The 22,855-nt window shown below is 44.9% G+C and overlaps 2 protein-coding genes across 2 annotated transcripts in view; both read right to left on the reverse strand.

Annotated features, from left to right (window-relative positions):
- The window catches only part of trappc9 (trafficking protein particle complex subunit 9), a gene marked incomplete in the record, with an annotated part of 109,879 nt that extends 91,446 nt beyond the window's left edge, over window positions 1–18,433 (reverse strand). The window contains 10 exon segments of the mRNA XM_067255484.1: window positions 533–678; window positions 1,626–1,752; window positions 8,032–8,175; window positions 10,962–11,178; window positions 11,680–11,805; window positions 12,861–12,982; window positions 15,184–15,309; window positions 15,533–15,678; window positions 17,142–17,737; window positions 18,336–18,433. Of these exon segments, the coding sequence (XP_067111585.1) occupies window positions 533–678; window positions 1,626–1,752; window positions 8,032–8,175; window positions 10,962–11,178; window positions 11,680–11,805; window positions 12,861–12,982; window positions 15,184–15,309; window positions 15,533–15,678; window positions 17,142–17,725 (1,738 nt within the window).
- Window positions 18,434–19,871: 1,438 nt separating this feature from the next.
- Window positions 19,872–22,092, reverse strand: sh3bgrl3 (SH3 domain binding glutamate-rich protein like 3). The gene is made up of 3 exons (XM_067255788.1): window positions 21,985–22,092; window positions 20,740–20,907; window positions 19,872–20,580 (listed from the first exon to the last, which is right to left on the reverse strand). The coding sequence occupies exons 1-3, from the start codon at window positions 22,027–22,029 to the stop codon at window positions 20,515–20,517; spliced, it is 279 nt and encodes a 92-aa protein (XP_067111889.1). The 5' UTR covers window positions 22,030–22,092; the 3' UTR covers window positions 19,872–20,514.
- Between the last annotated feature and the right edge of the window lie 763 nt (window positions 22,093–22,855).

Genomic DNA, 22,855 nt, shown 5'->3' on the forward strand with positions numbered 1-22,855 from the left:
TCCCTGTGCTGTGGCTTACAATACATCACCAAAAAAACAAACGGCTAAACTCAGCTAAGAGCTAAACTGGTAGACTACATGGAAGGGGTAAGGACAGAGAAAAGCACAGAAAATGAACTTCAAACAACAGCCATCGTGTCAAAACCATCTGATTTGGCAGTGTGGAGTAGATAAGCTGGGAGCGCAGGATTCACACTCCCTGATTTCGATGAGAAGTCAGGGCAGCTCATGCTGAAAAGCCATCTGTCTGAAACGAGTGCCTGCCAAAACTGGAGAGCTTAAAAGATCCTTCAAAATGGAAACAAGTGAATCCCGATAAGGCTATATAGAGACCAACGCATGGAGGTCGCAGTAATTATGGAGTCAGACATGCTGACAGTCTATGATGTTATTTTAATTTTTGATGGCATACTAAGTACGCCAAATTAGCATGTCTGGTCTAGCTTTCCTTGACATGCTATGCTCAGGACACTGCAACAAAAAGGGTTAAATGACTACCTGTAGGACCATGTGTGTGTGTGCGTGTGCCCACCTATCTTCTTGCAGCGCTCCTCTCCCCGGTTGTGCATGATGATGGGGGAGTAGATAAAGGGGCTAGCAGTGGACATGTTTTGTCCCAGCAGGCCTTTTACTTTGTGGGGGCGCAGGCTGACGGGCAGATTGAGTAGCTTCACTGATCTATTTGGGTGGAAGAAAAGAGAGGGGGGGGCAGAGAAAAAGAGTTAGTTTCACCCGGCCGTATCCATTACGGTCCTGAGAGGATGAGATGGATTCTGGCCAGGCCTGAGCCAATCATATGGCAGAACATAAATCCCCGAGAAGGGGAGGTGGTGGATTGTAGCGATTCCAGTTCATCTATCAGCCGACACAGTGCTCTGAGGTGAGAGTGGCGCTGGTGGAGCACTTATCACCTCAGGGTGGCTATGCATCTCAACCTGTTAGCCACCAGGCTTAGACACTGATCAGCATGTTGGATTTCTCTCGAAACACACACTCACACTGGGGGAAGTTACAGATGGCACACCCTCCAACCTGCCCTACTAACGACCCTGACTCTAGGATGAAGGGGGTGGGTGGGGGGGGGGGGGGGGGGAGTGTGGTGGGGGGGGGGGAGAGTGGTGCTGGTGGTTGAGGAGTAGACTGTGCTGGGAAGTGTAACTGGTGCTGCTGAAGCAACAATGCCCCAGGAAAGATATGTGACCTCCCCGTGACATACTGTAAATATTTTTTTGTTAGGAAATGCGACTCGGAAAATGAATAAGTAATAGGCTGTTTTACACAAATACAAATATTGCTTACAGAGATTAAATTCTGTTGGCATCTCAAATATGAAGCTCTCAAGATCCTTAATAAATCGGGGATTGGAGTCTTGATTTAAATCAATATCCACCATCATGAAAATGACCTGACAAAATTGAGAGAAGACAATATCTCGACCGCTTTACCGCTCCAATCACAGTGGCACTTACTGCGGTCATCTACATATCTGTGGTGAATGACTACATGAGCCAATCAGAACGAACCATACAAGAACCTGGCCACTCAGGTCAGACAACAAAAGAGTTTGCCGGGTCAACCTCTGAACTATTGACCAACGAGCTGACGGCCAGTGTACTGGGACGTACCTGACGATGGGCAGCTTGGTAAAAGGCACCGGGGGAAGCTTGAGTCCATCCGGGAGGGAGATGACCTCCATCCCACCTGGGCACTTGGAGGTGTAGTTCTCCAGACTCTGAGTGACCTCCTTCTTCTCTGTGGACAAAGAGCAGAAGAGTGGAAAGAAGAAATGGTTGGAAAGAGAAGCATTAAAAGATCTGGTGTTCGAAAATAGGGGTCACACTTTCCAGGTCCTTCCTTCCCCACGCCCATACCGTTGACATTTAAACCCTGAAGGGTTAGTACTGGAATGGGATACAAACCTTGCGAGCGCTAATTAGCTTCCACTTAATTCATTGGGCTTCGCCCATCTCCATACCTCCAGGTGAGAAAGACACTCAGTTTTACAGCGCGATCAATAAAAATGTTTATGGCCCGGCTGTATCATCGCTGCCTCGCTGCTTTCCTTGCATACAAACATGTCTCTTTGAGTTACTCCTCCAGCCTTCAGACCTCGGGCAGGGTTGGGATGACCGAATTCAGTCTATGGAACAGTCCTTGTTTTTTCGAAAAGGACATCCTGACGATCACCAGGCAAACGTGTCATCGTGTGAAAGAAGGGATCACACGTGCCTTCAAAAGTGTTAACATTTACCAGGGGTTTGCGAAAAGGAGGATCAAATCGAACGCAGGTCAATAGTCCGGAGATGGAAGGGGGGGGGGGGGGGGGGGGGGGAGTCCTAGAAGTGGGATGAAACACTTCTGATAAAGAGTAGAGCAAGACGTGGCTTGATAACGTTAGCAGAGCTGGGAATTCATAACTGGCCTATCAACCTTATCTAGCCACATGGATTCGCTGTTGGGGAAACAACAAACAAAAACATATTGCAGATATCTTCGCACCCATCTGCATATTTTCTCAACAAAACGACGGTCGCAACGACTTTCTTTCCTGCTACCTATTCCCTTACCAGTCCAGTCACATATCACGTGAGGGTTTGGAAGCGGATGGAGATTCTGCACTAGTTGGGTAACAAACAGACGTACTGTGTGTCGCATACAAAAGTATCAAATGAATAACAGTTTGTGTGTGTATTGCTCATCAGAACTTTCTAAAGCAACTGTGGTGAAGGGTTGTCTGCCCATTGTGACTGATTTGCAATGATTCCTAAACCAACAAGGAGTAGGATTCTTACTCTGCAAATAAACTAGCCGAAGCAGCACTGCAAAACAAAATAATAAAAAAACATTGAAGGACAAGAAGAGTATTGATTGTTATTTAACGATGATGTGCCGTAAACAGGATCTTTCAAGCTCACTGGATTGCACAAGTCTATTTGCCAGGCTTCATTGTATACCCCATGTATCTCTCCAACTGTTTCTCTCTCAGCAAAGTGGCTTGGCACCTGCTTGCCCTTACCCCGAAGCAGTACCAAGCTATCCAACTCAGTAGGGGATCTTTTTGACTCACTTTCACACTGAGGGTGTTTCAACAGGAGGTTACTAGAGAAATCTGTTTCTGTTCACATCACCCATCTAAGTTTCAGAGAATTGTTCTGTATCCTCTGAATGGACCCTCAGTGGGATATTACAGTGATCTGAAACATACCAGCTGAAAGATAAAACCAGAAGATAGAACTCAATTAAAACAAAATACAATAAAAACAAACTTTAGTTTGAGCTCATTATTCCCGAACAAGAATCTGCTAACAGATAGCCGCTGCATATAATGCAGGGGGATTGCAAATCCAACTAGTAATTTATTGACAAGTAAGGAAAGCAATAACAGCTTTAATAAGCTCTAGTATTTTAAATGCACTCTTGTGTGTTAAACATCTCACTCTGGATCATGTCTTTGAGTGGCCTCAATAGCATTCTCTAGCAGTATTTTTACGTTCTCCATGGAGGTGACACGAGTAAAACGAGTACATTTCCAATGCAGCAGACTAGTAGTGTGTGGTAGAGGCCTCTGGTGACTTCTAAATGTTTTAATATCCTTGGTGGTGCTTCACTACTTAGACTCTGAAGACAGAAGAGAGTCGAAGACTTCAAATACATTTTGACAGAGGAACAGACTCAATAAAACATTGGAGAAATGCCGGCAAGTGTCACTGAAGATGAACTGCTCAACTCTGTTTGATGGCAACACTGCTGACAGAGTACACACACATTAATGTCACATCAAATATGAATAGTATATATTTTGGAGATGGAGGCAACTGAATATGGGGTGGGTGACGGCAGACTTAGTAGTTGGCTGAGGTGATGTAATGTCCATCATGAATCTCAGTGTTGGCTCTTTTATATAATGGAGGAGGAGAGCAGTAGTGTTAGTCGCTGTGACCACATGTTGTAGATATATCCAGGTAGCGGACTAAGTAAAAAGCATAGGCAACACTTTAAAGGTAGGTAAGATTTTTCCAGTATGAAAAGAAAAGTTGTACAGTCCCCTGTAAACATGTAGTGTAAGCTAATGAGGCCCTCTGATAGTTGTTTAAAAACACAGACGGTTCAGTGCCAGTGGGATGTCCATTTCATATTCTTGAAGTGGCCCGCTACTTTCCAGCCATTTAGGTTACAGCTAATCTATCCCAGCCTATCGCCTTTGGCGAGACGGCCGTTCATCCGTCTTATTTTGTGAACCCACTGTCAATCAAACACGAGCTGGAGGAAAGCCCAGGAGTTCAGACAAAAATTGGGGGAACCGTTTCTCTGAATTTATTTTAGATGCTTTAGGGCAGCCTTAAATTAACATGTAACTACATACCAATCCCTTAGTAACTAAATTGTAGTTACAGAGAAGTGGCTGTGTAGTAATACTTCATTATGTTTTAGTGGTAAAAGTTACGACACAAGTGAATCTTGGTATGGGGAAATTGGGTTTAGCGGATGTTTTGGACATTGATCTTGTTTTGGTAGCAACCTCCAACTGCCTACATCACACATTAAACATCCCCTTCTTAGAGTTTTGTAATAACCTGTACAGCCAACAATTACTAATGTTTGATTACAATAAGTAATTCCCAAATGTACTTACAATATTGTCACTATAGGTATGGCTGTGTAGTTATTTGGTAGTACATCATAATGTAAAGTCTTACCAAAAGCATTTAATTCCCAGTTCCTAAAAACACTTCTGAATCCCATAAAGGGGCTTCATAGACACATGTACTGTGTATATAAATACTGTATCATGCTGACTCTTTCCTCCAGTTCCCACAAAGTGTTGAAAGCTTGAGACAAACCGGAAAACACAGCTAACAATAACCGAGCAATCATCACCCAATGGCAGGGCCTGGCAGGCACTGACTAAAGATTCTGTCTCCCACAAGTTCATTTGGAAACTTTGACGGAAGAGTGTGAAGCATGTGGGAGGACAAAGCAGAGGGAAATACAGGTTTCCTCATTGATATGTGGAAAAAAGATATATGTTTTGGGGGAAACTGACTGCTATCGCTGTGGGTAGACAGGACAGGCTTGAGTCAGCCACTGACAATTAGGTGCAAGTTACAGCTCAGAATACCCTCATGAACGGTTGGGGCTGGTTCAAGAGGCAGTGATCCTTATTTCAACGATAACCGCACTCACCACTTACAGTGCCTTTCGTGACGGAGAGTTGAGAAGAGATGAGAAGAACTTCTTAAAGTGCTTTTTATCTGCCATCTGGATGTGGAGTAGTCTTTTTGTACAGTTGGGAGCAGTATGCCAGCAATAGCACTGCTCAACTGGGCCAAACTGATCTCATCTCTGCTCACGGTCACAGACCATGGGCTTCAGCTACTAGATCCCATCATTTTCACAATCATTTCTAAGAATAGTTTCAACTAAAGTCCTTACATTACAGTACTTTTCTCACTCCATATATATCAGGGACGGCAACCCATCACACTCAATCATAGTTTCCTCGCAACGTATACGAAACGAGCGAAACATATTGATTACAACCTCGTTTCTCTGAGTCAACCATACAAAGTATTCTCCCCTCTCTTCTCTCTCATCGCTCACACACCTTTACCCCCTCCTCTTCATTTTTCTCTTTCAGTTGATGCATCTCCTCTAGCTCTAGCTCCCATCTCCTCTAGCTCTCTCTCTCTCTCTATCTTTATTACACCTCTCCATCCTTCCCAGCGATCCTGAGGCTACATAGTGAAGGAGAACGACAGCATGACACTGCGGTAATTAGCTGTGCCTGATCACCTTCTCATGACCCACAGGCAGTGCAGTTAAGAGCTATCTTCGATTCCTGCCTACAGAGGTAGGCTTAAATAAAACATTTGAGGCTTTTTTTTTTTTTTTACGTTACCAGCGAAGACTTGAAAAAGCTGCTACCACGAAAAGGTCTTTGAAAGAGTCCACAACCAGAAAATCAAAGGCTTTGCCTTTCCTAATGCTGGATTGGCGGCTGACATTAAAACAGTGAATAATGACTAACAGGGTGCTAAAAGGGAACATTGTAATTGTGAGTTCCAAGAATTTAATCGTGTTTACCTTCAAACACAATTAGGTTGAGGGACAGAATGGTCCTGAGGGGTGCAGGAGCTCAAGTGGGGAGGATTATATTGAAAATGATCAATCTAAAAAGGTTTGACTGCTTCTGAGAGTCCATAGGAAATGCTACCCACTCAACTCCCCACACAGCAGCATCCACCTGTGAAACAGAGGTGTGTGCAAATGCAAGTCCACCCAGGGAGGGAGTCAAGTGGCTGAGCGGTTTGGGAATCGGGCTAGTAATATGAAGGTTTCCAGTTCGATACCCGGCCGTGCAAAATTACGTTGTGTCCTTGGGCAAGGCACTTCACCCTACTTGCCTCGGGGGAATGTCCCTGTACTTACTGTAAGTCGCTCTGGATAAGAGCGTCTGCTAAAATGACTAAATGTAAATGTGAAAATGTACCCATCCTATAAACAGGGCGAGATGCTTGAGGAACAACCTCAAACGACGGGGGGTTCCCGGGTCCTAGAGAAAGGGCAGTAAGAGGTCCATAAGCACTTTGGCTAACCCTTTCTGCACCTGGGCTCTTGGCCTGCATTCTCCTCTCTGGTCTCTCTCACACCAGTCAAAGACCACTCTCAACATTGTGAGGCTCCCCCAGTACCTCACCACATGTCTGTCCAGCAGCCCGCACCCCCCATGGTGGCCATGGCTGGGGATTAAAGAACCAGGGTTTTAACTGGATGGAGCAGGACTCTGTGAGTGTGTGTGTGAGGGGGGGGGGGGGGTCTCTCACAGCTCTGGTGTTTTACATTTACCACCTCACACACACACACGCAGAATGCCCAGCGAGGGGCCATGCAGCCCCATGGCATGCTGGGATACAGCAACCTGCAATAACCTCCAACAGCTAGTGACATAACACTTGGGGTGGGAGGGGGGGGGGGGGGTGCAACCACAGTTTACAGCAGACATGTTTGCATGGACTATTACACACAGTCTGCAAAAAGCCACTATTCACAACCCAACTCATGAGTGGTTTTTTGGTTTTTTTGGTGCTTTTTTTTGTCTGTAATACAGCTACTCAGGCATTCAGTGTAGCTTATAGAGGAGGGGGTTTCTTCTTCTAGTGAATGAGGATGGATGAAGTAAGAATGTCACATCGTTTTTTTCGTGCTCCTAACTGGAGAGTCTACAGAGGGCAGGCGTTTTCTCCATTATAATACGTTTCCCTTTTGTATTTTCACCCAGAGATATGAAGGCGGGAAGTGCTACATATATTCCATAAGGGGCAAAACCGAGGATGCGAGGAAGATGGGAGCATGCCCTGAGAGCAGCAGCAGTCCCTTGCTGACAGTGATGAATATTTCATGCAGCTGGCTCTCTCCTTACTCTTTCTGCTCCCTCCCTACAATGTCTCTCTCTCCCCCTCCCCCTCCCCCTCCCCCTCCCCCTCCCCCCTCCCCCTCCCCCCTCCCCCCTCCCTCTCCCTCTCCCTCTGCCTCCAGAAAAGGATTACAGTACATTGGCCTCCATTGTGTGGTCAGTGGAGCATCTGTTGGACTGCTTGGGTGACTACTGAATCTCCTGAGTCCAAGAGGATATCTGGTCCAACTACACACTCCCAACAGTCCCCACAGCCCAGGCTGACTTGGTTAAGCATCACCGGCTGTTAAATGCAAAGCATAACAGTGTACTAAGTGAAGCGCAGGACGAGAGAATGGACCTGGATTTAAAGTGAAATCCGCAGAATTCAATGAATATGAAGAAACTAGTTATATATATATATATATATATATATATATATATATATATATATATATATATATATATATATATATATATATATATATATATATATATATATATATATATATATATACAAAATATAATATAAAACAAGTTCAACATTACAGGCAGTGTCTCTCCCCCTTGTGAGGGATAACAGGTGGATTGAGGGATTTCTGAACGGCACAGCTGGCCAGCGGGTGTCTACGACTGACCTTGGTCTGACAGGAAGTCCAGCATGGTCTGCAGGAGGAAGGACAGGTGGCGAACAGACAGGCCGGGGTTGCCCATACGCCGCGACGCATACACCAGCTCGTGGAGGAGACGCATCTGCACTGCCGCCCAGCCACAGTGAGACCCTGAGAGACAGAGAGAGAGAGAGAGAGAGAGAGAGATAGGACAGAGAGAGAGAGAGAGAGAGAGAGGACAGACAGAGAGAGAGGACAGACAGAGAGAGAGAGAGAGAGAGAGGACAGAGAGAGAGAGAGAGAGAGAGAGAGAGAGAGAGAGAGAGAGAGAGAGAGAGAGAGAGACAGAGACAGAGACAGAGACAAAAACAAGCACATTTCAACTCACAGATGCAATCACGTTTACATGAAGTAAGTTTGCACACCTGGAATAAGCCACCAATGTTCCATAAACAGACGCAACCAGGATTAAAACACTTGTGTATCCAGTGGGCCTCCACGTGCAATTAAACCACCACAACCTCTCTCCCCTGACATGATATGTTTGTATGTGCTTTTAACTCAGCGTGATCCCCTTTCAGCAACGCGTACTCCACGGTTTACACAGCACCGCCACAGCTCATGGAGCAGCTCCCAGCTTTTAAAATGCCAGCCTTCCCATAACAGATCAACGCTTGAGCTGCAGAACCATGGCATTCATTCAGGCAACGCTGTTTTCTCTGCAGAGGAATCCACATCCACCAGACATCTTAATGGCATTTTAGCCTGACATCCAGTGTTATGGAGCGCACGGATGGGTCTTGTTACATAAGGTTGCCAGCCAGCCAGTCAGCCCACCCCCCACCCCCTTACCCTCCCCACAGACCCTCTGTTCCTCTCTCAGCTGTCAGTGTACTTTCACCGAGAGAGAGAGAAAAATAAAATAAAATTAGACTTCTGAGATTCCAGTAAATAAAATACTATTCCCTGAGCAGCAACAATTCAGAGAGGAAATCGTGCCCGAGATGCTTGTCAGCCATCAGCATTTTCTGTACCAGGGATATTATTAATTCGTACTGACTTTCTCTGTCATCTGAAAAACTATTAATGCAAATCCTTCGTAAGCCATTTCTTTTCTGTGCGAAACAGCGCCCACTAAGCAGGCTAAAAATAGAGTGCTTCCACCTGTCTGCCAGTGATTTCTAGTGAAGCCAGTGCTTATCTGGAGGGCAATAATCCAGAGGACACTGTCATGTTTTTTTTTCGTTTTTTTTCTTCTTTTTTTTTTTACTGGTGCCTGTCGTTTTTCCCCTACGACAAAATGACTTCATCTGTGGTATTTTGCGAGGTGGGATTGAGAGTGTCTGGCAATCCAATTAGCACACCACCGAGATAATGACAGCGGTGCCACCGCCAAGCAATCGCCCCTGTCACGTGCTGGCTGAGTCAAAAGCCACCGTACCTTTTTCTCAGAGAATTAGTGGCCCCTTTGTAGGACTGGCCGGATGTTACGGTCTTCGTTGTCATTTCAATGTGAACAGTGATGGCATTCCACACAGCAGGATAATGAAATCCCTGAGTCGGGGGTATGTGAAACACTGCAAGGTTGTAGTAATACTGTTTGACAGAACAAAGAGAGAGAGAGAGAGAGAAATATATAGAGAGAAAGAGAGCACGGGCAAGGGAGGTAAAAAAATAAATACGGGAATAGAGATGGGCTCTCTCTCCCTCTCACCCTGGTAATTGAGGAGTCGTGAAAAGGGCTCCCGGGCCAATTAAAAGCCCATTCGCTTCTCAATATCTCAAGCCACTGCTGCCGCTATCGGAATGCGCTATTGAGTCCCCATTTTCTCTCTCCCATCCTCCACCTTCTACAGTTCGATAAACTCACTCCTCTCAACTCTCTCGGAGCACTAGCAATCACCTCGCGCAGCTTTCTCCATCACGCCACTAAGGGCTCCCAGGGGAGAAGCAAGGCTTTCTGGAACCCTCTTTCACTGGCCATCATGTACTGAGCAGGAGAGTGGACATCTTACCGTCTTACAGTACAGAGTCCAGCATGCAGCCTTTCTGCCTGCATATCACAAGCTAGGACTCTTTGGTGGTGTTTGGAACAGTGCTCACTGGTTTGCTGTGTTAAGAGCTATTCTGAGGAGTTATTTTTACATACTCTCTTTTGCAACCGAATCAATAGTCAACAGGCACTCGGGTGTTAACAAGCACCACTGTTGACTGTGTGTAGGCGTAGGTGGATTGAAAATAGCATTCTAGACAACGGTTGAAAAGCTCCTCTCTGACTACAGAGTACTCCATTTTATATATTTCTTGCATTGAAAATCTTTTACGTTCCTCCATTGACGGATCCACCTGGCAAAAGTGGACTGGGAGGGTCAACAGTGCCCTTGTGAAAACTCTCCCCAAGTGTGTCCTCTGAACGAGCATCACAAGGACAAATATGGATGACCTCGAGCCTTTGTATTCCCTGGGAAGGGCTTCTTTTGTTTCCAAACCCTCTAAGATGAGTGGGTGCGTGAGGTGAAGGTTGAGAGTCTGCAGTACAGAGAAGCTTATCATGAGGACCTCGCTACAGCAAACCTGAGAGCCTATCAAAGACCTGGGTCAGGTCTCAATTGAGTCTCTCTGTGAAAACAAAGTGGCGCACGGATAGCGTATTACCCCCGACGATACCCATCTTCAGAGGATGATACTTTAAGTAAAGCATGGGCAGGCCATGCCAGAGATTTCTGTTCTCTCCGCGTATTGACATTTAGGATCGTGTGTGTGTGTCGCAAAATTGAGAGAGAGATAGAGAGAGCGCGAGAGAGAGAGAGAGAGAGAGAGAGAGAGAGAGAGAGAGAGAGAGAGAGAGAGCGGCCAATTGTCCATCCACATTGCACACGCATTTCCAAGCCGTCAGTCACACACACGTCGGGCTTTTGGGAAAAGCTTTCCCCGCGGTGCCTCCTCCGGGTACCCACCCCTGCTGAAGTCCTTAGGGTCGAGGGAGAGGCTGTAACCCGGCAGGGTCTCCAGCAGCAGCTTGTAGCAGGCCCTCCAGCCCGGCTCTGGGATGGTGGGCGCCACACACTGCATGGCGGCCACGCGCTTGAAGAAGGCCGACTTGCGGTGGAAGCCGATCAGGTTGTAGAGCTCGGACAGGATGCTGTAGCGCTGGATTTTCTCCTCCTCGGAGAGCTAGGGACACAAGAGGAAGCCTTGTGAGACACGCACACTTGTGAGCAGCACACCGGTGTTTGAGAAACGTTCTCCCGCTCGTGCGGGAAGGACGTTTCCTCGATAGCGAGGCTTCGAGGACGTTAGGGGGGAGCTGCTGAACTGTGAAATTTGATTAAATGCTTTTTTGGGCTCTTTGGTCAGTGTCTTATTTTGGTTGAGGTTGGCTTGAGAGGCTCTGATGGGATTCTTGTAAAAGAAAGCTTTCCTGTAAAGGCGGTGAGAATAATGCGACACAGAACAGCGAGCAGGGACAGGGGCTTGCGTAACCGGGACTCTCTTATGGAGACCGACGCCTACATAGTGTCCTCGCTGTCGAGCCTCAAAATAGTGCTGTTTGTCAGTTTCCAGGCTGCCAGTCCAGTGATACGCATTAAAGCTCTGGTGGTGCAGACCAAATCCCAGGGATGCTGGCTAAGATGCACCCCCTCCCAGAGGGGGCTTCATGGGGGGCTGTCTTACCTGGCCCAGGTTGATGTAGACGGCGTTCTGGAGGAACTCCGAGGCCTCCATGGCCCTCTTCTGAATGGCCAGCACCCGAACTGCCTTAACGCAGGCCTCCAGCTCGATGACGCCTGCGTTCTTGTACTGGGGAGAGGGTAGACAACGACAGCAGAGGAGTCAGGGCCCAGCTCAGCGCAGCAATAATGAAAAAATGAATAATCAATGAGGGCTACCGTGAGTCCTCCAGGCATAATCGAAATGAATGTTTTCCCATCATCATAAGACAGAAGCTCATCAGTCGCCACCCGCATTACAGGACTTGCACAGTGAGCCGTGAGTCTGCGGCCCAAAACGACCCTCTGAGCTCGTCCACTCACTGGTCTGTCTCTCTTGACATTTCAAATCAGTGCCTGAACAGCAGATCTGATGAGGAGCAAACCTGAGGCAGAGCTGCAGAGACATCCACAGACTGTTTTTTTTTTCTTCTATACAGAACTTCCCACCCCCTCCTCACCGCCTCAACCCCATAGTCGCCTTATTAAAATTCAATTAACGTCGGAATAGGCCAGTGCCGAGATGTTATTTAATTTTGGATGAAGCAGTAACAGGTAAAGGGGCCAGGGGAGGTCAGTGCAAAAAGGCAATTATAATAATGGAGATAAAGCACAGCGCTGCCTCTGAATGGTGTATTAAGATAGTGTGCTTGTTTAACTTTCCCATAGCATTACGGCTACCTTGATAAATGTTAGAGGAGCTATATTTTAATAGAGACATGAAGACAAGCGATAAGTCCACCAAGGGGTATGATTATAATGCGTGTGCACTACAATATGGGAAGAATAGATTTAAGACCAGAGTTCGTGTCGTAAATAGTGAGAACATTTCAGGCCGGTCGTCGCTTTTTGACTGCAATCAAACACATTCAACTGCAGTCAGCATTTGCTGGTTTGTTTACAGCCTGGGCACACACACACCTATGGTCCCTCAAAGACTTACAGACGTCATGGATACCAGGCTAATCCCTGACCCCTGGTGGTTATGAGCATCATTTCCTACCATATAGAGAATCACCTGCATAACCTGCAGTTACGTAATGCTTTCAAAATAAATGACTTTCACATTTCAGGGACAGTGTGTCGGTTTGTGAGTCAAGTCGACTGTATCTGCATAGTGTAGCATAACAGGCTCTAGCTGAATACCTTGCCATAGTAGGAAATGGCCTCCTTGTATTTCTCTATGATGTCCTCTGGGCTTAGACAGTTCTTGGCGCGGCCGATCTCAGTGCTGGTGTCTGCACTGATCCCATTGGCTGTGAGGGCACCTGTACTCCAGAAGATAGAAAGTCATGAACAATGAGATAAAACATCTAACATCCAGACTGTTCCGTGCCAGACTCATCCACCAATCAACTGCTCTGCTGCAGACAGTCGTAAAAAATGAGGGGGAGGAGGGAGATGGGGGACCAGAGAACCAGCGCCTTGCTATCTAAAACATCAAACACCAATCACTACGGAGGACCACATGCACACAAAGTGATCAACCGGGATCAACATCCCAAACACTCCACAAGGACACCTTGAGTTCAATCAACGGGCGGTTCTGAAGGGACCGTGTTCACTACCGTGCTCAGCGTCAACTCAGGAGGCTCCAGTGCACATAGGGGCACTGTGTTTAGTGTAAGATCCTCATCCATGTCATTTAAAGAGAGGTGACCTCAAATGAAATGGCAAACTCTGTAATGGCGCACACATTTCAAGAGAAAGAGAAGCTGGCAAAGAAATAATATATTTTTGAAAGGCCATTCAATTTTTGTTAGCTCTAATCAACTGTTGTCAAGTTAACAGGGACAGTGATCCAGGATAAGTTGGTAAATTTGGTAATTGTGATCAAAAAAGCATTCTTGGTCATTTCTATTAATAAAATTACTAATAAATCTTGATTTGGTTGGATTATTATTTGACCATTCTGATCAGAATATAACTTCCGATTGAGAGTGCATTGCCTGGCAACAGTCGGGTCCATGGCAACAACGTGATACTGTCACTCTGATGACACCAGGTGAATAACGAGAGGCGGGTGTTACGTCACTGTAGCAAGGATTACATTACACCGACATTTCTCTTTTATGCAAGCAATTGAAAAAAAACGTTTATGAAACATTATCTTGGAGAGAGAGAAGGACTCCACTTCCCGTTCACTGCCCAATTACAAATGTGTGGCCAATGAATCTGCATTGTATCTGAAGGCTCCAGTCAAACTTAAAGGCTGAAGTAGCATCCTTACAGCATTGAGTGCCTGCTGTATATTCCCACAGCAACATTGCCACCTTCTGGTGACTTATCTTTGCTCTTTAAAATTGTATTGGAGGATCAACTATAGTTACCAGGATACATATGAAGCACCCAAGCTTCCCAACTGTAAAATGGGACCATAAAGAAAGCGCTGAAAATGCCTTAAGGCACGAAAATCATCAACTGATCATTTCAGATTACAGCCGTGTATTGCAATTGTCAGGGTCAAGATTTTTAGGATCCTGATCACTGACCTAACAGAAGAATTTGTGAAATTACTACACAGGTTAACCCTGCAGTAAGGGGGGTGGGGGGTGCAGGTGGGGAGTAGGGGTGAAGGGAATTCAGTAGCAAAAATCAATAGAATCAAATAGTGCAGATAGAGTGGAATGTAATACCAACCAAACCCACAACAAAAACATATACTGACACACACACACACACACAGGGCATATGAGCGCATGGAGGGCTACAAGCAAAAGGGAGTAGATGACTACAGCTACACCGGTTAGTGTGGCATACCCTACCTGGGTCAATGAGAACCTCCTGTGCCCCTACAGACAGACAGAGAGAGAGAGTGCAGGTTCACTCCATGACACATGGTGCACTTCATCAAAGCAGTGTTAGTTGAAGTCCTGGCTCTGCTTTCTTAGAGCCATGCCTGAGGGCTTCCAGGCAGACCATGACTGGATTCTACCCAGCTTCTATCTGAACTAGGAATACTGTTTAGCTGAACTACAGGAACAGAACTGAAGCAGTTGGGACCTTCGCAACTTTGGGAAAGACATGTAGCATGTTAATTATCTTAAAGGAGGATATTACATATTTATTTCCGGTTCAAACTAAACTGTCAATAAAGCCAAACTTTTCATAAAATTAAGTCAATAATATACGCCACTGTTGTGTGTATCTATGAGTTAAAGGTAGGTGTGATTTTAATAAACATGTTAATTACTGAGTAAAGAAAGATGTTATTTGTATTAAATATTGAAGAAGGGTTAGGTTGTTGGGGTAAAACAGGGTATTCTGTCAGTTGGTGATGATGTCCTGTCGAGCAAAAACAAAAAGCTGCAGGGCTGAGCAAAGCACCGCAAAGTGGGAGTTGCTGGTTTGGGCCACACAACAAGCCGCGACATTTCCTCTCGCTCCAATTGCCATTCAACTGCGACTCGTTCCCGAGACATCAGGGCTGACAGCACACTCGGGGCCGTCGCAGGCTCGAGGAGCTTACCTGGCCGGTGTCTCTTCCCAGCATCCGCAGGCTGGGAGATGCTGGGTTTGCGTCCGGCAGCCTTGCCTGCAGTGCCCCCTGGGTAGTGGAATATGACCGAGGCCGAACACAATCCCTCCAAAGCAGCTGGAGACAAGACATAGTTGCAATCCGACGGTCAGTGACGTCACCCTGGCATTAACTTAACAGGTCGATGACCAACACATGACATGGCATACAAGAGTGTTCCTATGTGTCTGTGTAGATGAGAAACACAACCCTGGGAGGTAGGTAGTCATTTCAACAGAGCACGTTGCAGTTTGAGGCGTCGGTTTGAGAAAGAGACAACTTGGTCTCTTCTCAGGCTTACCCCCCAGCCACAGGAAGTCGTTGACGGAGCGCAGGAGCTCCACGGCCATGTGGTAGTGGACCAGGGCGTCCTGCAACATGCCCGCCTGCAGACAAAGGTCGCCCACGTGCTTCCTCATCCGACCCTGGCAGCGCTTCTTATAGTGCCTGAGGAAGGGGAGGAAGAGGAGGAGGAAGGCCTTGTCACATGCACACTAACACATACCAGCACACTGACAAGGGTGGGTGGTAACCTTACGCCCAAACTCATTGTAATGACTTGGTATTAGACAGCATAAGAGGAAGCCTCGTCGGCTGTGCTGGATAGCTAATGATATATATATTTTTTAAATTCTTGCACAGCAGTTGCGTGACAATTACTCTCATTCTGGATGGTTCCGCAAAAAGGTGTTTGCCTTACTCCTGTTCTCATATTTCATCTTACCAGGGTATAATTTGGTAGAGGTCTGCGAAGGAGACTCGCCGTTAAATGATGTCAGTTAAAAGGGGGTGTATGTGGGGCTGGATAAGATAGCACGAGCAAAAGGAGAATAAAACATCGCGAAGTCTTGCGCATAAATATTAAGGAGAAGGACAACATCAACACAACAAAGAATAGGGGGCCAATTGTGCAAGACCTCGGACGTGTCTGAGTGGGACAGGGAGTCGAGTGGGAAGGTTAAGAGCAAACATGAACTGAATCAGACTTTGACGTCAAACCTGCAGAACAGTGGAATGTGATAGTGTCAAAGTAGTAATGTAGGAACTTTAGTTAATTCCCTTTTCTTGAATTTCCGTTGGGATCAATAAAGTGAATTGAATTGAATTCGAACACTACAGGAACTAGATAGCTCCAAATACATTCGAGATGATCCGATCGATAACGGATTAGATGGCCTTGTGAAACGTATGTTTCCATGAACAGGTGCAAAGAAGCCAAACTCGATGCCTCCCTCCATGAATCACGCGCGATTCATGTCGGAAACAGTGTGTTGCTACTGCTAGGCTACATCGAGTTCAAGGAACACTTAACCTTCCCATACATCGAGGTCTAGCCCTCGCTGCTTTCTTTGTCAGGCGCTCAGCAAATCCAAACCTCAGCTCCTCCTCCATCCCCTTCACCCTCGTATCGTAGGAGGAGGAGGGATGGGTTTGGTGTTCAGCTGTGAACCCATGCACGAGAGCACTGACAGAGCAGGGGGGCGTCTTGGTGGTGGGGCAGGGCTTAAGCTGATGGGGCTGGGATGGCTTAATAAGCTATGTGTCTAACGGCTCACCTTTTCACACCCAACAATAAACTCACAGGACAGTATGAAAGAAAAAAAAAGAGAAAGACAAATAAACGAGGATAAACAACGAAACGGAAAGAAGCAAAATCAAAAGAGATTTGTCATAGAGGAAGACACGAAGGTTGCCCTTAGCAACATTGTATGAGCATCATGACAAAAAAAACACAACAAATCTCATCCACCCCAATAAAACATGTCTACTTTGAACTGACAAGGAATCTTCCAATTCGATTAAAGCTGTTCTGGTTAATATCCATCAAACAATAATCCTGTGTAGCTCATTTGGAAGTTGGCAGCATTCCCAAACTCCCTTCAATTCGGTTGTAAAAGAAAACCACTCACCTGCTATCAGTGTCTAGACCCACAAAGTCTTTCTTCTCAAAAGGAACACAGAGCAGTGGTATCTTGTCTCCAGACTTGTCAGTGGCCCGGTCCAACCTCTTGGACTCCAGCACAATGAAGATAGACTGCACAAAGTCCTCCACCCTCTTCTCCACATCGAGGCACTCGTCGTAGCTGGAGTAGAAAGCCACATCTGTGCGCTGCTGCTCGGCAATCTCTCCCTGGAGCCCGAACACTAGCAGGCGCGAGTCGTAGAGCGTTGAGCCGAACACCTCCTTCTGTGCATGGAAGCGGTCCGACGTCTGTGGCCACTCCTTGGCTGAGGCGCAGGTGGTCACGGCAATGAGGCCCACAACCTTGCGGTGGGTCTGGAAGTCGCCCCACTCGTTGTTCTCTGGCAGGTAGTGGTGGCGGTAGCGGACATAGAGCAGACGCTGGGAGTCCCGAATGCTCACCTGGCTCGTGCTGGCGATGCGCTTGTAGATCTTGAAGAACTGGTCCTCTGGCACGATGCCAACGGGCTGGACCACCACTAAAACCGTCTGGTGGTCCTCCGCACACTGCATGTAGTCTGGGACACTCATGTCTTCATGAGGCTGTAAATATACAATTTGCATTAAATGTTTCAAACCTAATCTGCGAGCCTACGCGGAATCGTAAATACATTCATCGACAGTAGAGAAGAAACCATGGTGCTTTTAATACAAATAACTCTATAATTATACTAGGCCTATACTACAATTATATTATAATCTAAATATCTAAAAAGGTCGTAAACTTCGCCAGGCTTCTGTTTTCCTTTGACAACGAAAGGTCGAGCATGACAGCTGATGGAGTTTAATCTGAATGATGTCTGCGAATCACACACTAGTAGTGACGCGCCGTTCATTCATAAAACACAGGCTTCTACAAATGACACCAAGAGAGCTTGACAATTGCAAAGTTAATTTTAACTCACATGTTCCGTTTATCGCCCTTACAACAAATGCTTTAAATAAAACTGCTAAAGCTTTCAGGCATAGCATAACAAGGGCAAGCCAATATAGTTACATGCTAAAAACATTAGCTAGATACAGCTAGTCTACGTAGCTATCGTTAGCCTTCATATTTGGCAAGCCGTAGACGACATCTACGGACCTGCCAATATTAAATGTGTTGACATAAAATAACATATTTGTTGCCAATTTCTGTTACCTTCACAGGAGCAATAACGCAAGTATGCTTGCTGTAAGAAAAGGCTGTCAATTATTTTGCAGAAGTGACAGTTCTTTCCTTCTTTCCAGGCCTCCTTGCTCTACACTTAAAGAGTTGACAAAGCTAGGAGCCCGCTCACTACTGCCACTGCCAAAACGAGCGGCGGCAAAGGACACTACCACCACTCACTTTAGACAACATATAGTGCCATTAGTCTATGGTGCCACCTATTAGGTGACAAAAAAACAAAACAGTTTTGAGACAAACACGTCATGCCCACTATGTAACAGTGCTTATACCTTTTTTGTTACCACTGAAGATTATTTTCAGTGAGTAGCCTATTTCATCAGATGTGGTGAGAAATAAACTCAAAGTGTGCTAATTAAAAAAGTGGGTGCAGACACAGGCTCCTGTCACATTCCTCAGTAAGATGTTGACAGCAATGGAGAGGGAAATTCAGAAGCCATGTCTTGAGACTTCAGTAATGTGTGTCACTTCGACAGATGAGTGCATGTATTATGTATATCTGTGCTTTCTTTCAGTTTCCTACAACATTTTCTTCTTCATTATCCCATTGCTATGTTTAATTGAGAGGCTCTCCACACAACATATTTTGTTCGTTAATTTTATTTGATCCATAAATCACTTTTCACAATCTTCTTGGAAGACAACGGCATATCATCCTTATTTTTCATTTTTTGGCCAAAGAGGCATTGGTCCAAACGCAAAGCAGAAGCTCAAAGAGAGACATGGAATGTCAAAAAATAATGTTGATATGAGTCTCTTACACATCAATAACAGGCAAAACGTCTACTACCATTAACCGACAATACAGTGCACAAACATCGTCTGTGAAGGGTGCCATCGCTGAGTAGAGATATTACACATGAAACTAGTGACTGGATAATATACAAGATGTGATTAAGACCAAATATATACTTAAGAAAACCCTGGGGTGAAATGGGTTTTAAAGACAACAAAAATATATGGGTTAGGTGCTGAGATGCATACAATACTTGAAAGCAAGAGTACATTTTGTGCAACTATCAATACAGCAAAAACCGTTTAGAACAGAGCAGACACAAAACCATCAGAGGTGAGGCCTTCGTTCTTCCCATGTGGTGTTTGCTAAAGCTGAGATTGTATCAATTCAATACAAAACACTGTCTCTAACCCACTCAGAGGTGCGCTACAATAATAAAAGTCGTAATTATGAGAAGGAAGCAGTTTTTTGTGCACGGTCACTGCATCTTCACATGGTGACAAGTATTGTAAATATAGCATTGATGAAATAGGACCTGAATAGCCATACAATGTACCTTGTACCATATCACTCAGTATCAAAGCCCAAAATTTATAGCCAAATCATTTGTGATATCATCGTTGATATCTAAGACATTAAAGCAGCCACTGGGTTTGTAAGTTAGTAAGACTTTATGTTCAGATAACCAGCAATATGCAACTTCGAAACATATTCTCACAGCTATTAATTGGCACGTATTTAACTAGGAAATTATGACTAGAATACTGTAGTTTAAATTATAGCCTGCAATTCATTTAAATGTTTGGATGTAAGTTAAATGAAATGTTTAAATGTTAATTTGTAATACTATTATGCACCTTGATAGTTCTGTTAATTACAAACATAAATTCTGACAACATGGGAATCTGAAGGCCAGAAAAACAACCCAGTTTTAAGATTGGGGATGACCAAGCACTGTTTGTTTGGTCTTGGGAAGATCATGAAGATCCTTAGTGAATGTTAGCCTCTGGATTATCGTAATCTTCAGTGATCATGTGGTCACAACCTAGATAACTTGACCTAATTATCTTGTGTCTAGGCACTCCATTGATCTCAACCGGACTAAAACGCATTAGTGACATTCAAACATCACACAGGAATGGACCAATAAGGGAAGAGGAAAGGAAATAAAAGAGAAAAAGCTTACAAAACATTGACAATCATATTAACAGTGGTTAGGTTACAGTCCAATGGTACTGTTTCAGGGTGCAGATCTGTGTGTGCCTTCTGATTGGTTGGTTGTATGTATTTGGCATTCATCATGGCATTGAGACAAAGAAGGGTGGGCACCGCCAGCGGGCAGAAGGTTTTTCACGGGCCTCCCTTGGGGTATGAGAAATGGGGGGGGGAGACAGGGTACAGGGGTTTAGGTGGCATTCATGCCATCTTCAGAAACTGTTCCACTGTGTCTTCCTCCACTGCCTCTGAGAACATCTCATGGTTCTGAAGAAAGAGGAAACAAAAATGCATCCATGTACACTTTTTTTTGCACAAATCACAGAAATCTATTGAATTTTCTTATGGAACAATAAAAGGAATTGAATTCAACTGAAAAAGCATTTCAGAACAGTGAAGCAGCTTTTACAAGTCAGTCTTCCTCACCCCACAGTACTGGTCCTCGTTGAAAATTTGAGGTGGAACAGCTGTGGGGTTTCCCGCCTTGCTCCTCATCTCATCTCGTACCTCCCCTCCCACTGAGATGTCAATGAGCTCATACTGGATGCTTTTGCTGTCCAGGATTCGCATCACCTCCGCCTGCTGAGATTTCACCTACATACACACAAACATGGAGTTTTTGCTTTGTGAAAATCAATGGGGTATCAATTTGTGAATATAAACCACTGACTTAATTAAGGCAACATCGGGGGTAGATGGTGAGGTCTACTTTGCCTTTAAATGCTAAGGAGCTTATCTATTGTGGTTGATGATTAATAGGGCAGTGCTATCTGTTGGTGCCCCATTGAGGAAGCTGGGAGGGGATCTTTGCTATGCAACCACGCCTAGCCCAGGCTCCAACTGCAGCCTGGCATATGTTGGGCAATGTACTCATACAATCTTACAAAAACGCTGAAAGTAGAGTCGAAATGCATATTCAAATGTCCATATTGTTTCAATGACTGGATTAGCGTTTATTCGTAGGTATTTTGATTTGTTTGTTCAAGCAGGTCAGGATTTTATTAAGTCATATGACTAGGCTACTTATGACTGCATCATGCCTCATCTATTTCTATCCAATCAGAAATGACACTGCAAGTAGTGAAATGCCTCTGTAATTAATAGCAGATGTAGGGGCCTGCCCTAAAAATCTACATTTGTGGAAACAGTCCGGTTGAACGTTAACGGTGGTAAATTCATTCGAGTGCCGAAACTCCAATGACTGTACAGTATTTTGGTTGGTTGTTTCTTCTTCCTGTTTCAACACCTTATGAGCCACCGTACAGGTATATGATGCACATTATGTTGAAGCCAGAAGACTACAGTGTCTATATTATTAAAATAGCATTTCAACCATCCATGTTCTACGGTATATTGGTTTAGACAATCTCCACCCAAATTCCAATGAGACAGAGGGTTAAAGCACAACTGTTACCAAAACACTTCCGTTTTTCAATGCGGATGTAGCTATTCCCTTCGTTCAGTAACTCTCCAAAAACTCGTTTATGACTATATTCGAAATTAAGACACGATATTTGGGATAAATACCATTAAAAACACATCCAGACCATATATGTTCAGGTGGTGTGTATAGCTATTGCCAGACCATTGGGTGTGTCTGTTACAGAGACATATCCGTATTGCCTTGGTTAATCCTAATCTTATCAAAAAGTAAATGTATTGAGATCTTACCTCCCTGGATGCCGTGACGGTTGTATAATACAATTTGATGCCCATGTTCGCAATTCTCAAAATCCCTTTGTGTGTCTCGGTGAACAGTTCACTTGCCGTACAATCCCCTTTCGCCCGCGCCTGCAAAGCCTCTATTCGCTGTGTAGTTTAAAGGGACCGTACAAAATGTAATTGATGGCATATCCCGTGTTCCACAAATTTCCTACAAATAGCCTACCATTTTCTGCAAAAAGTGTTTCAGTTTTGATTTGCCACAGTTAGCAATAGGCCTACTATTTTTGAAAGAAATAATAAAATAGAGTGTACCCTGTGTGACCAACACATGTAGGTCTGTACACTGTAACATACATGAAGGGGTTAACAGCTCAGACAATCATTTTCCATTAACTGACTATCATGGAAAGACATACAACTTATTTTGTGTAAATGCCATGAATGGCTGGAAATGTATGTGTCCTGACAACCAATAGTTCTCATTCTAGCTGTGCCAATGACTTGCAAGTTATCAATGCTTGCAATATTTGTATGAGATTGTAAACTAATAGTTGCTGTACATTTAGTGAAAAACCAAAAGTACTGCTACACTATCATAATATTGAGATTAATTAACAATAAATATCTTACCATATACTATCAATTGCCTTACTATCAAGTATGTTACTAGGCAATATTGGTATGTTTATCTGGTATGATATTTATCAACAAATACACAGGCTGTTGCCTACCATCATGAACTGGGCAGTTGGGAATGTGGGAGGGAGTCCAAGATCTTTTCTCCGCTGAATCAGGTATTTCCACAAATCTGAGCTGTGTGGGCAGAGACAAAAATCACTGAACCATTCAGAAAATAAAGATCTAAGACTGGAGTCTA

The sequence above is a fragment of the Osmerus mordax genome, chromosome 18 (assembly GCF_038355195.1).
Source record: "Osmerus mordax isolate fOsmMor3 chromosome 18, fOsmMor3.pri, whole genome shotgun sequence".
Classification (NCBI taxonomy): Eukaryota; Metazoa; Chordata; class Actinopteri; order Osmeriformes; family Osmeridae; genus Osmerus; species Osmerus mordax.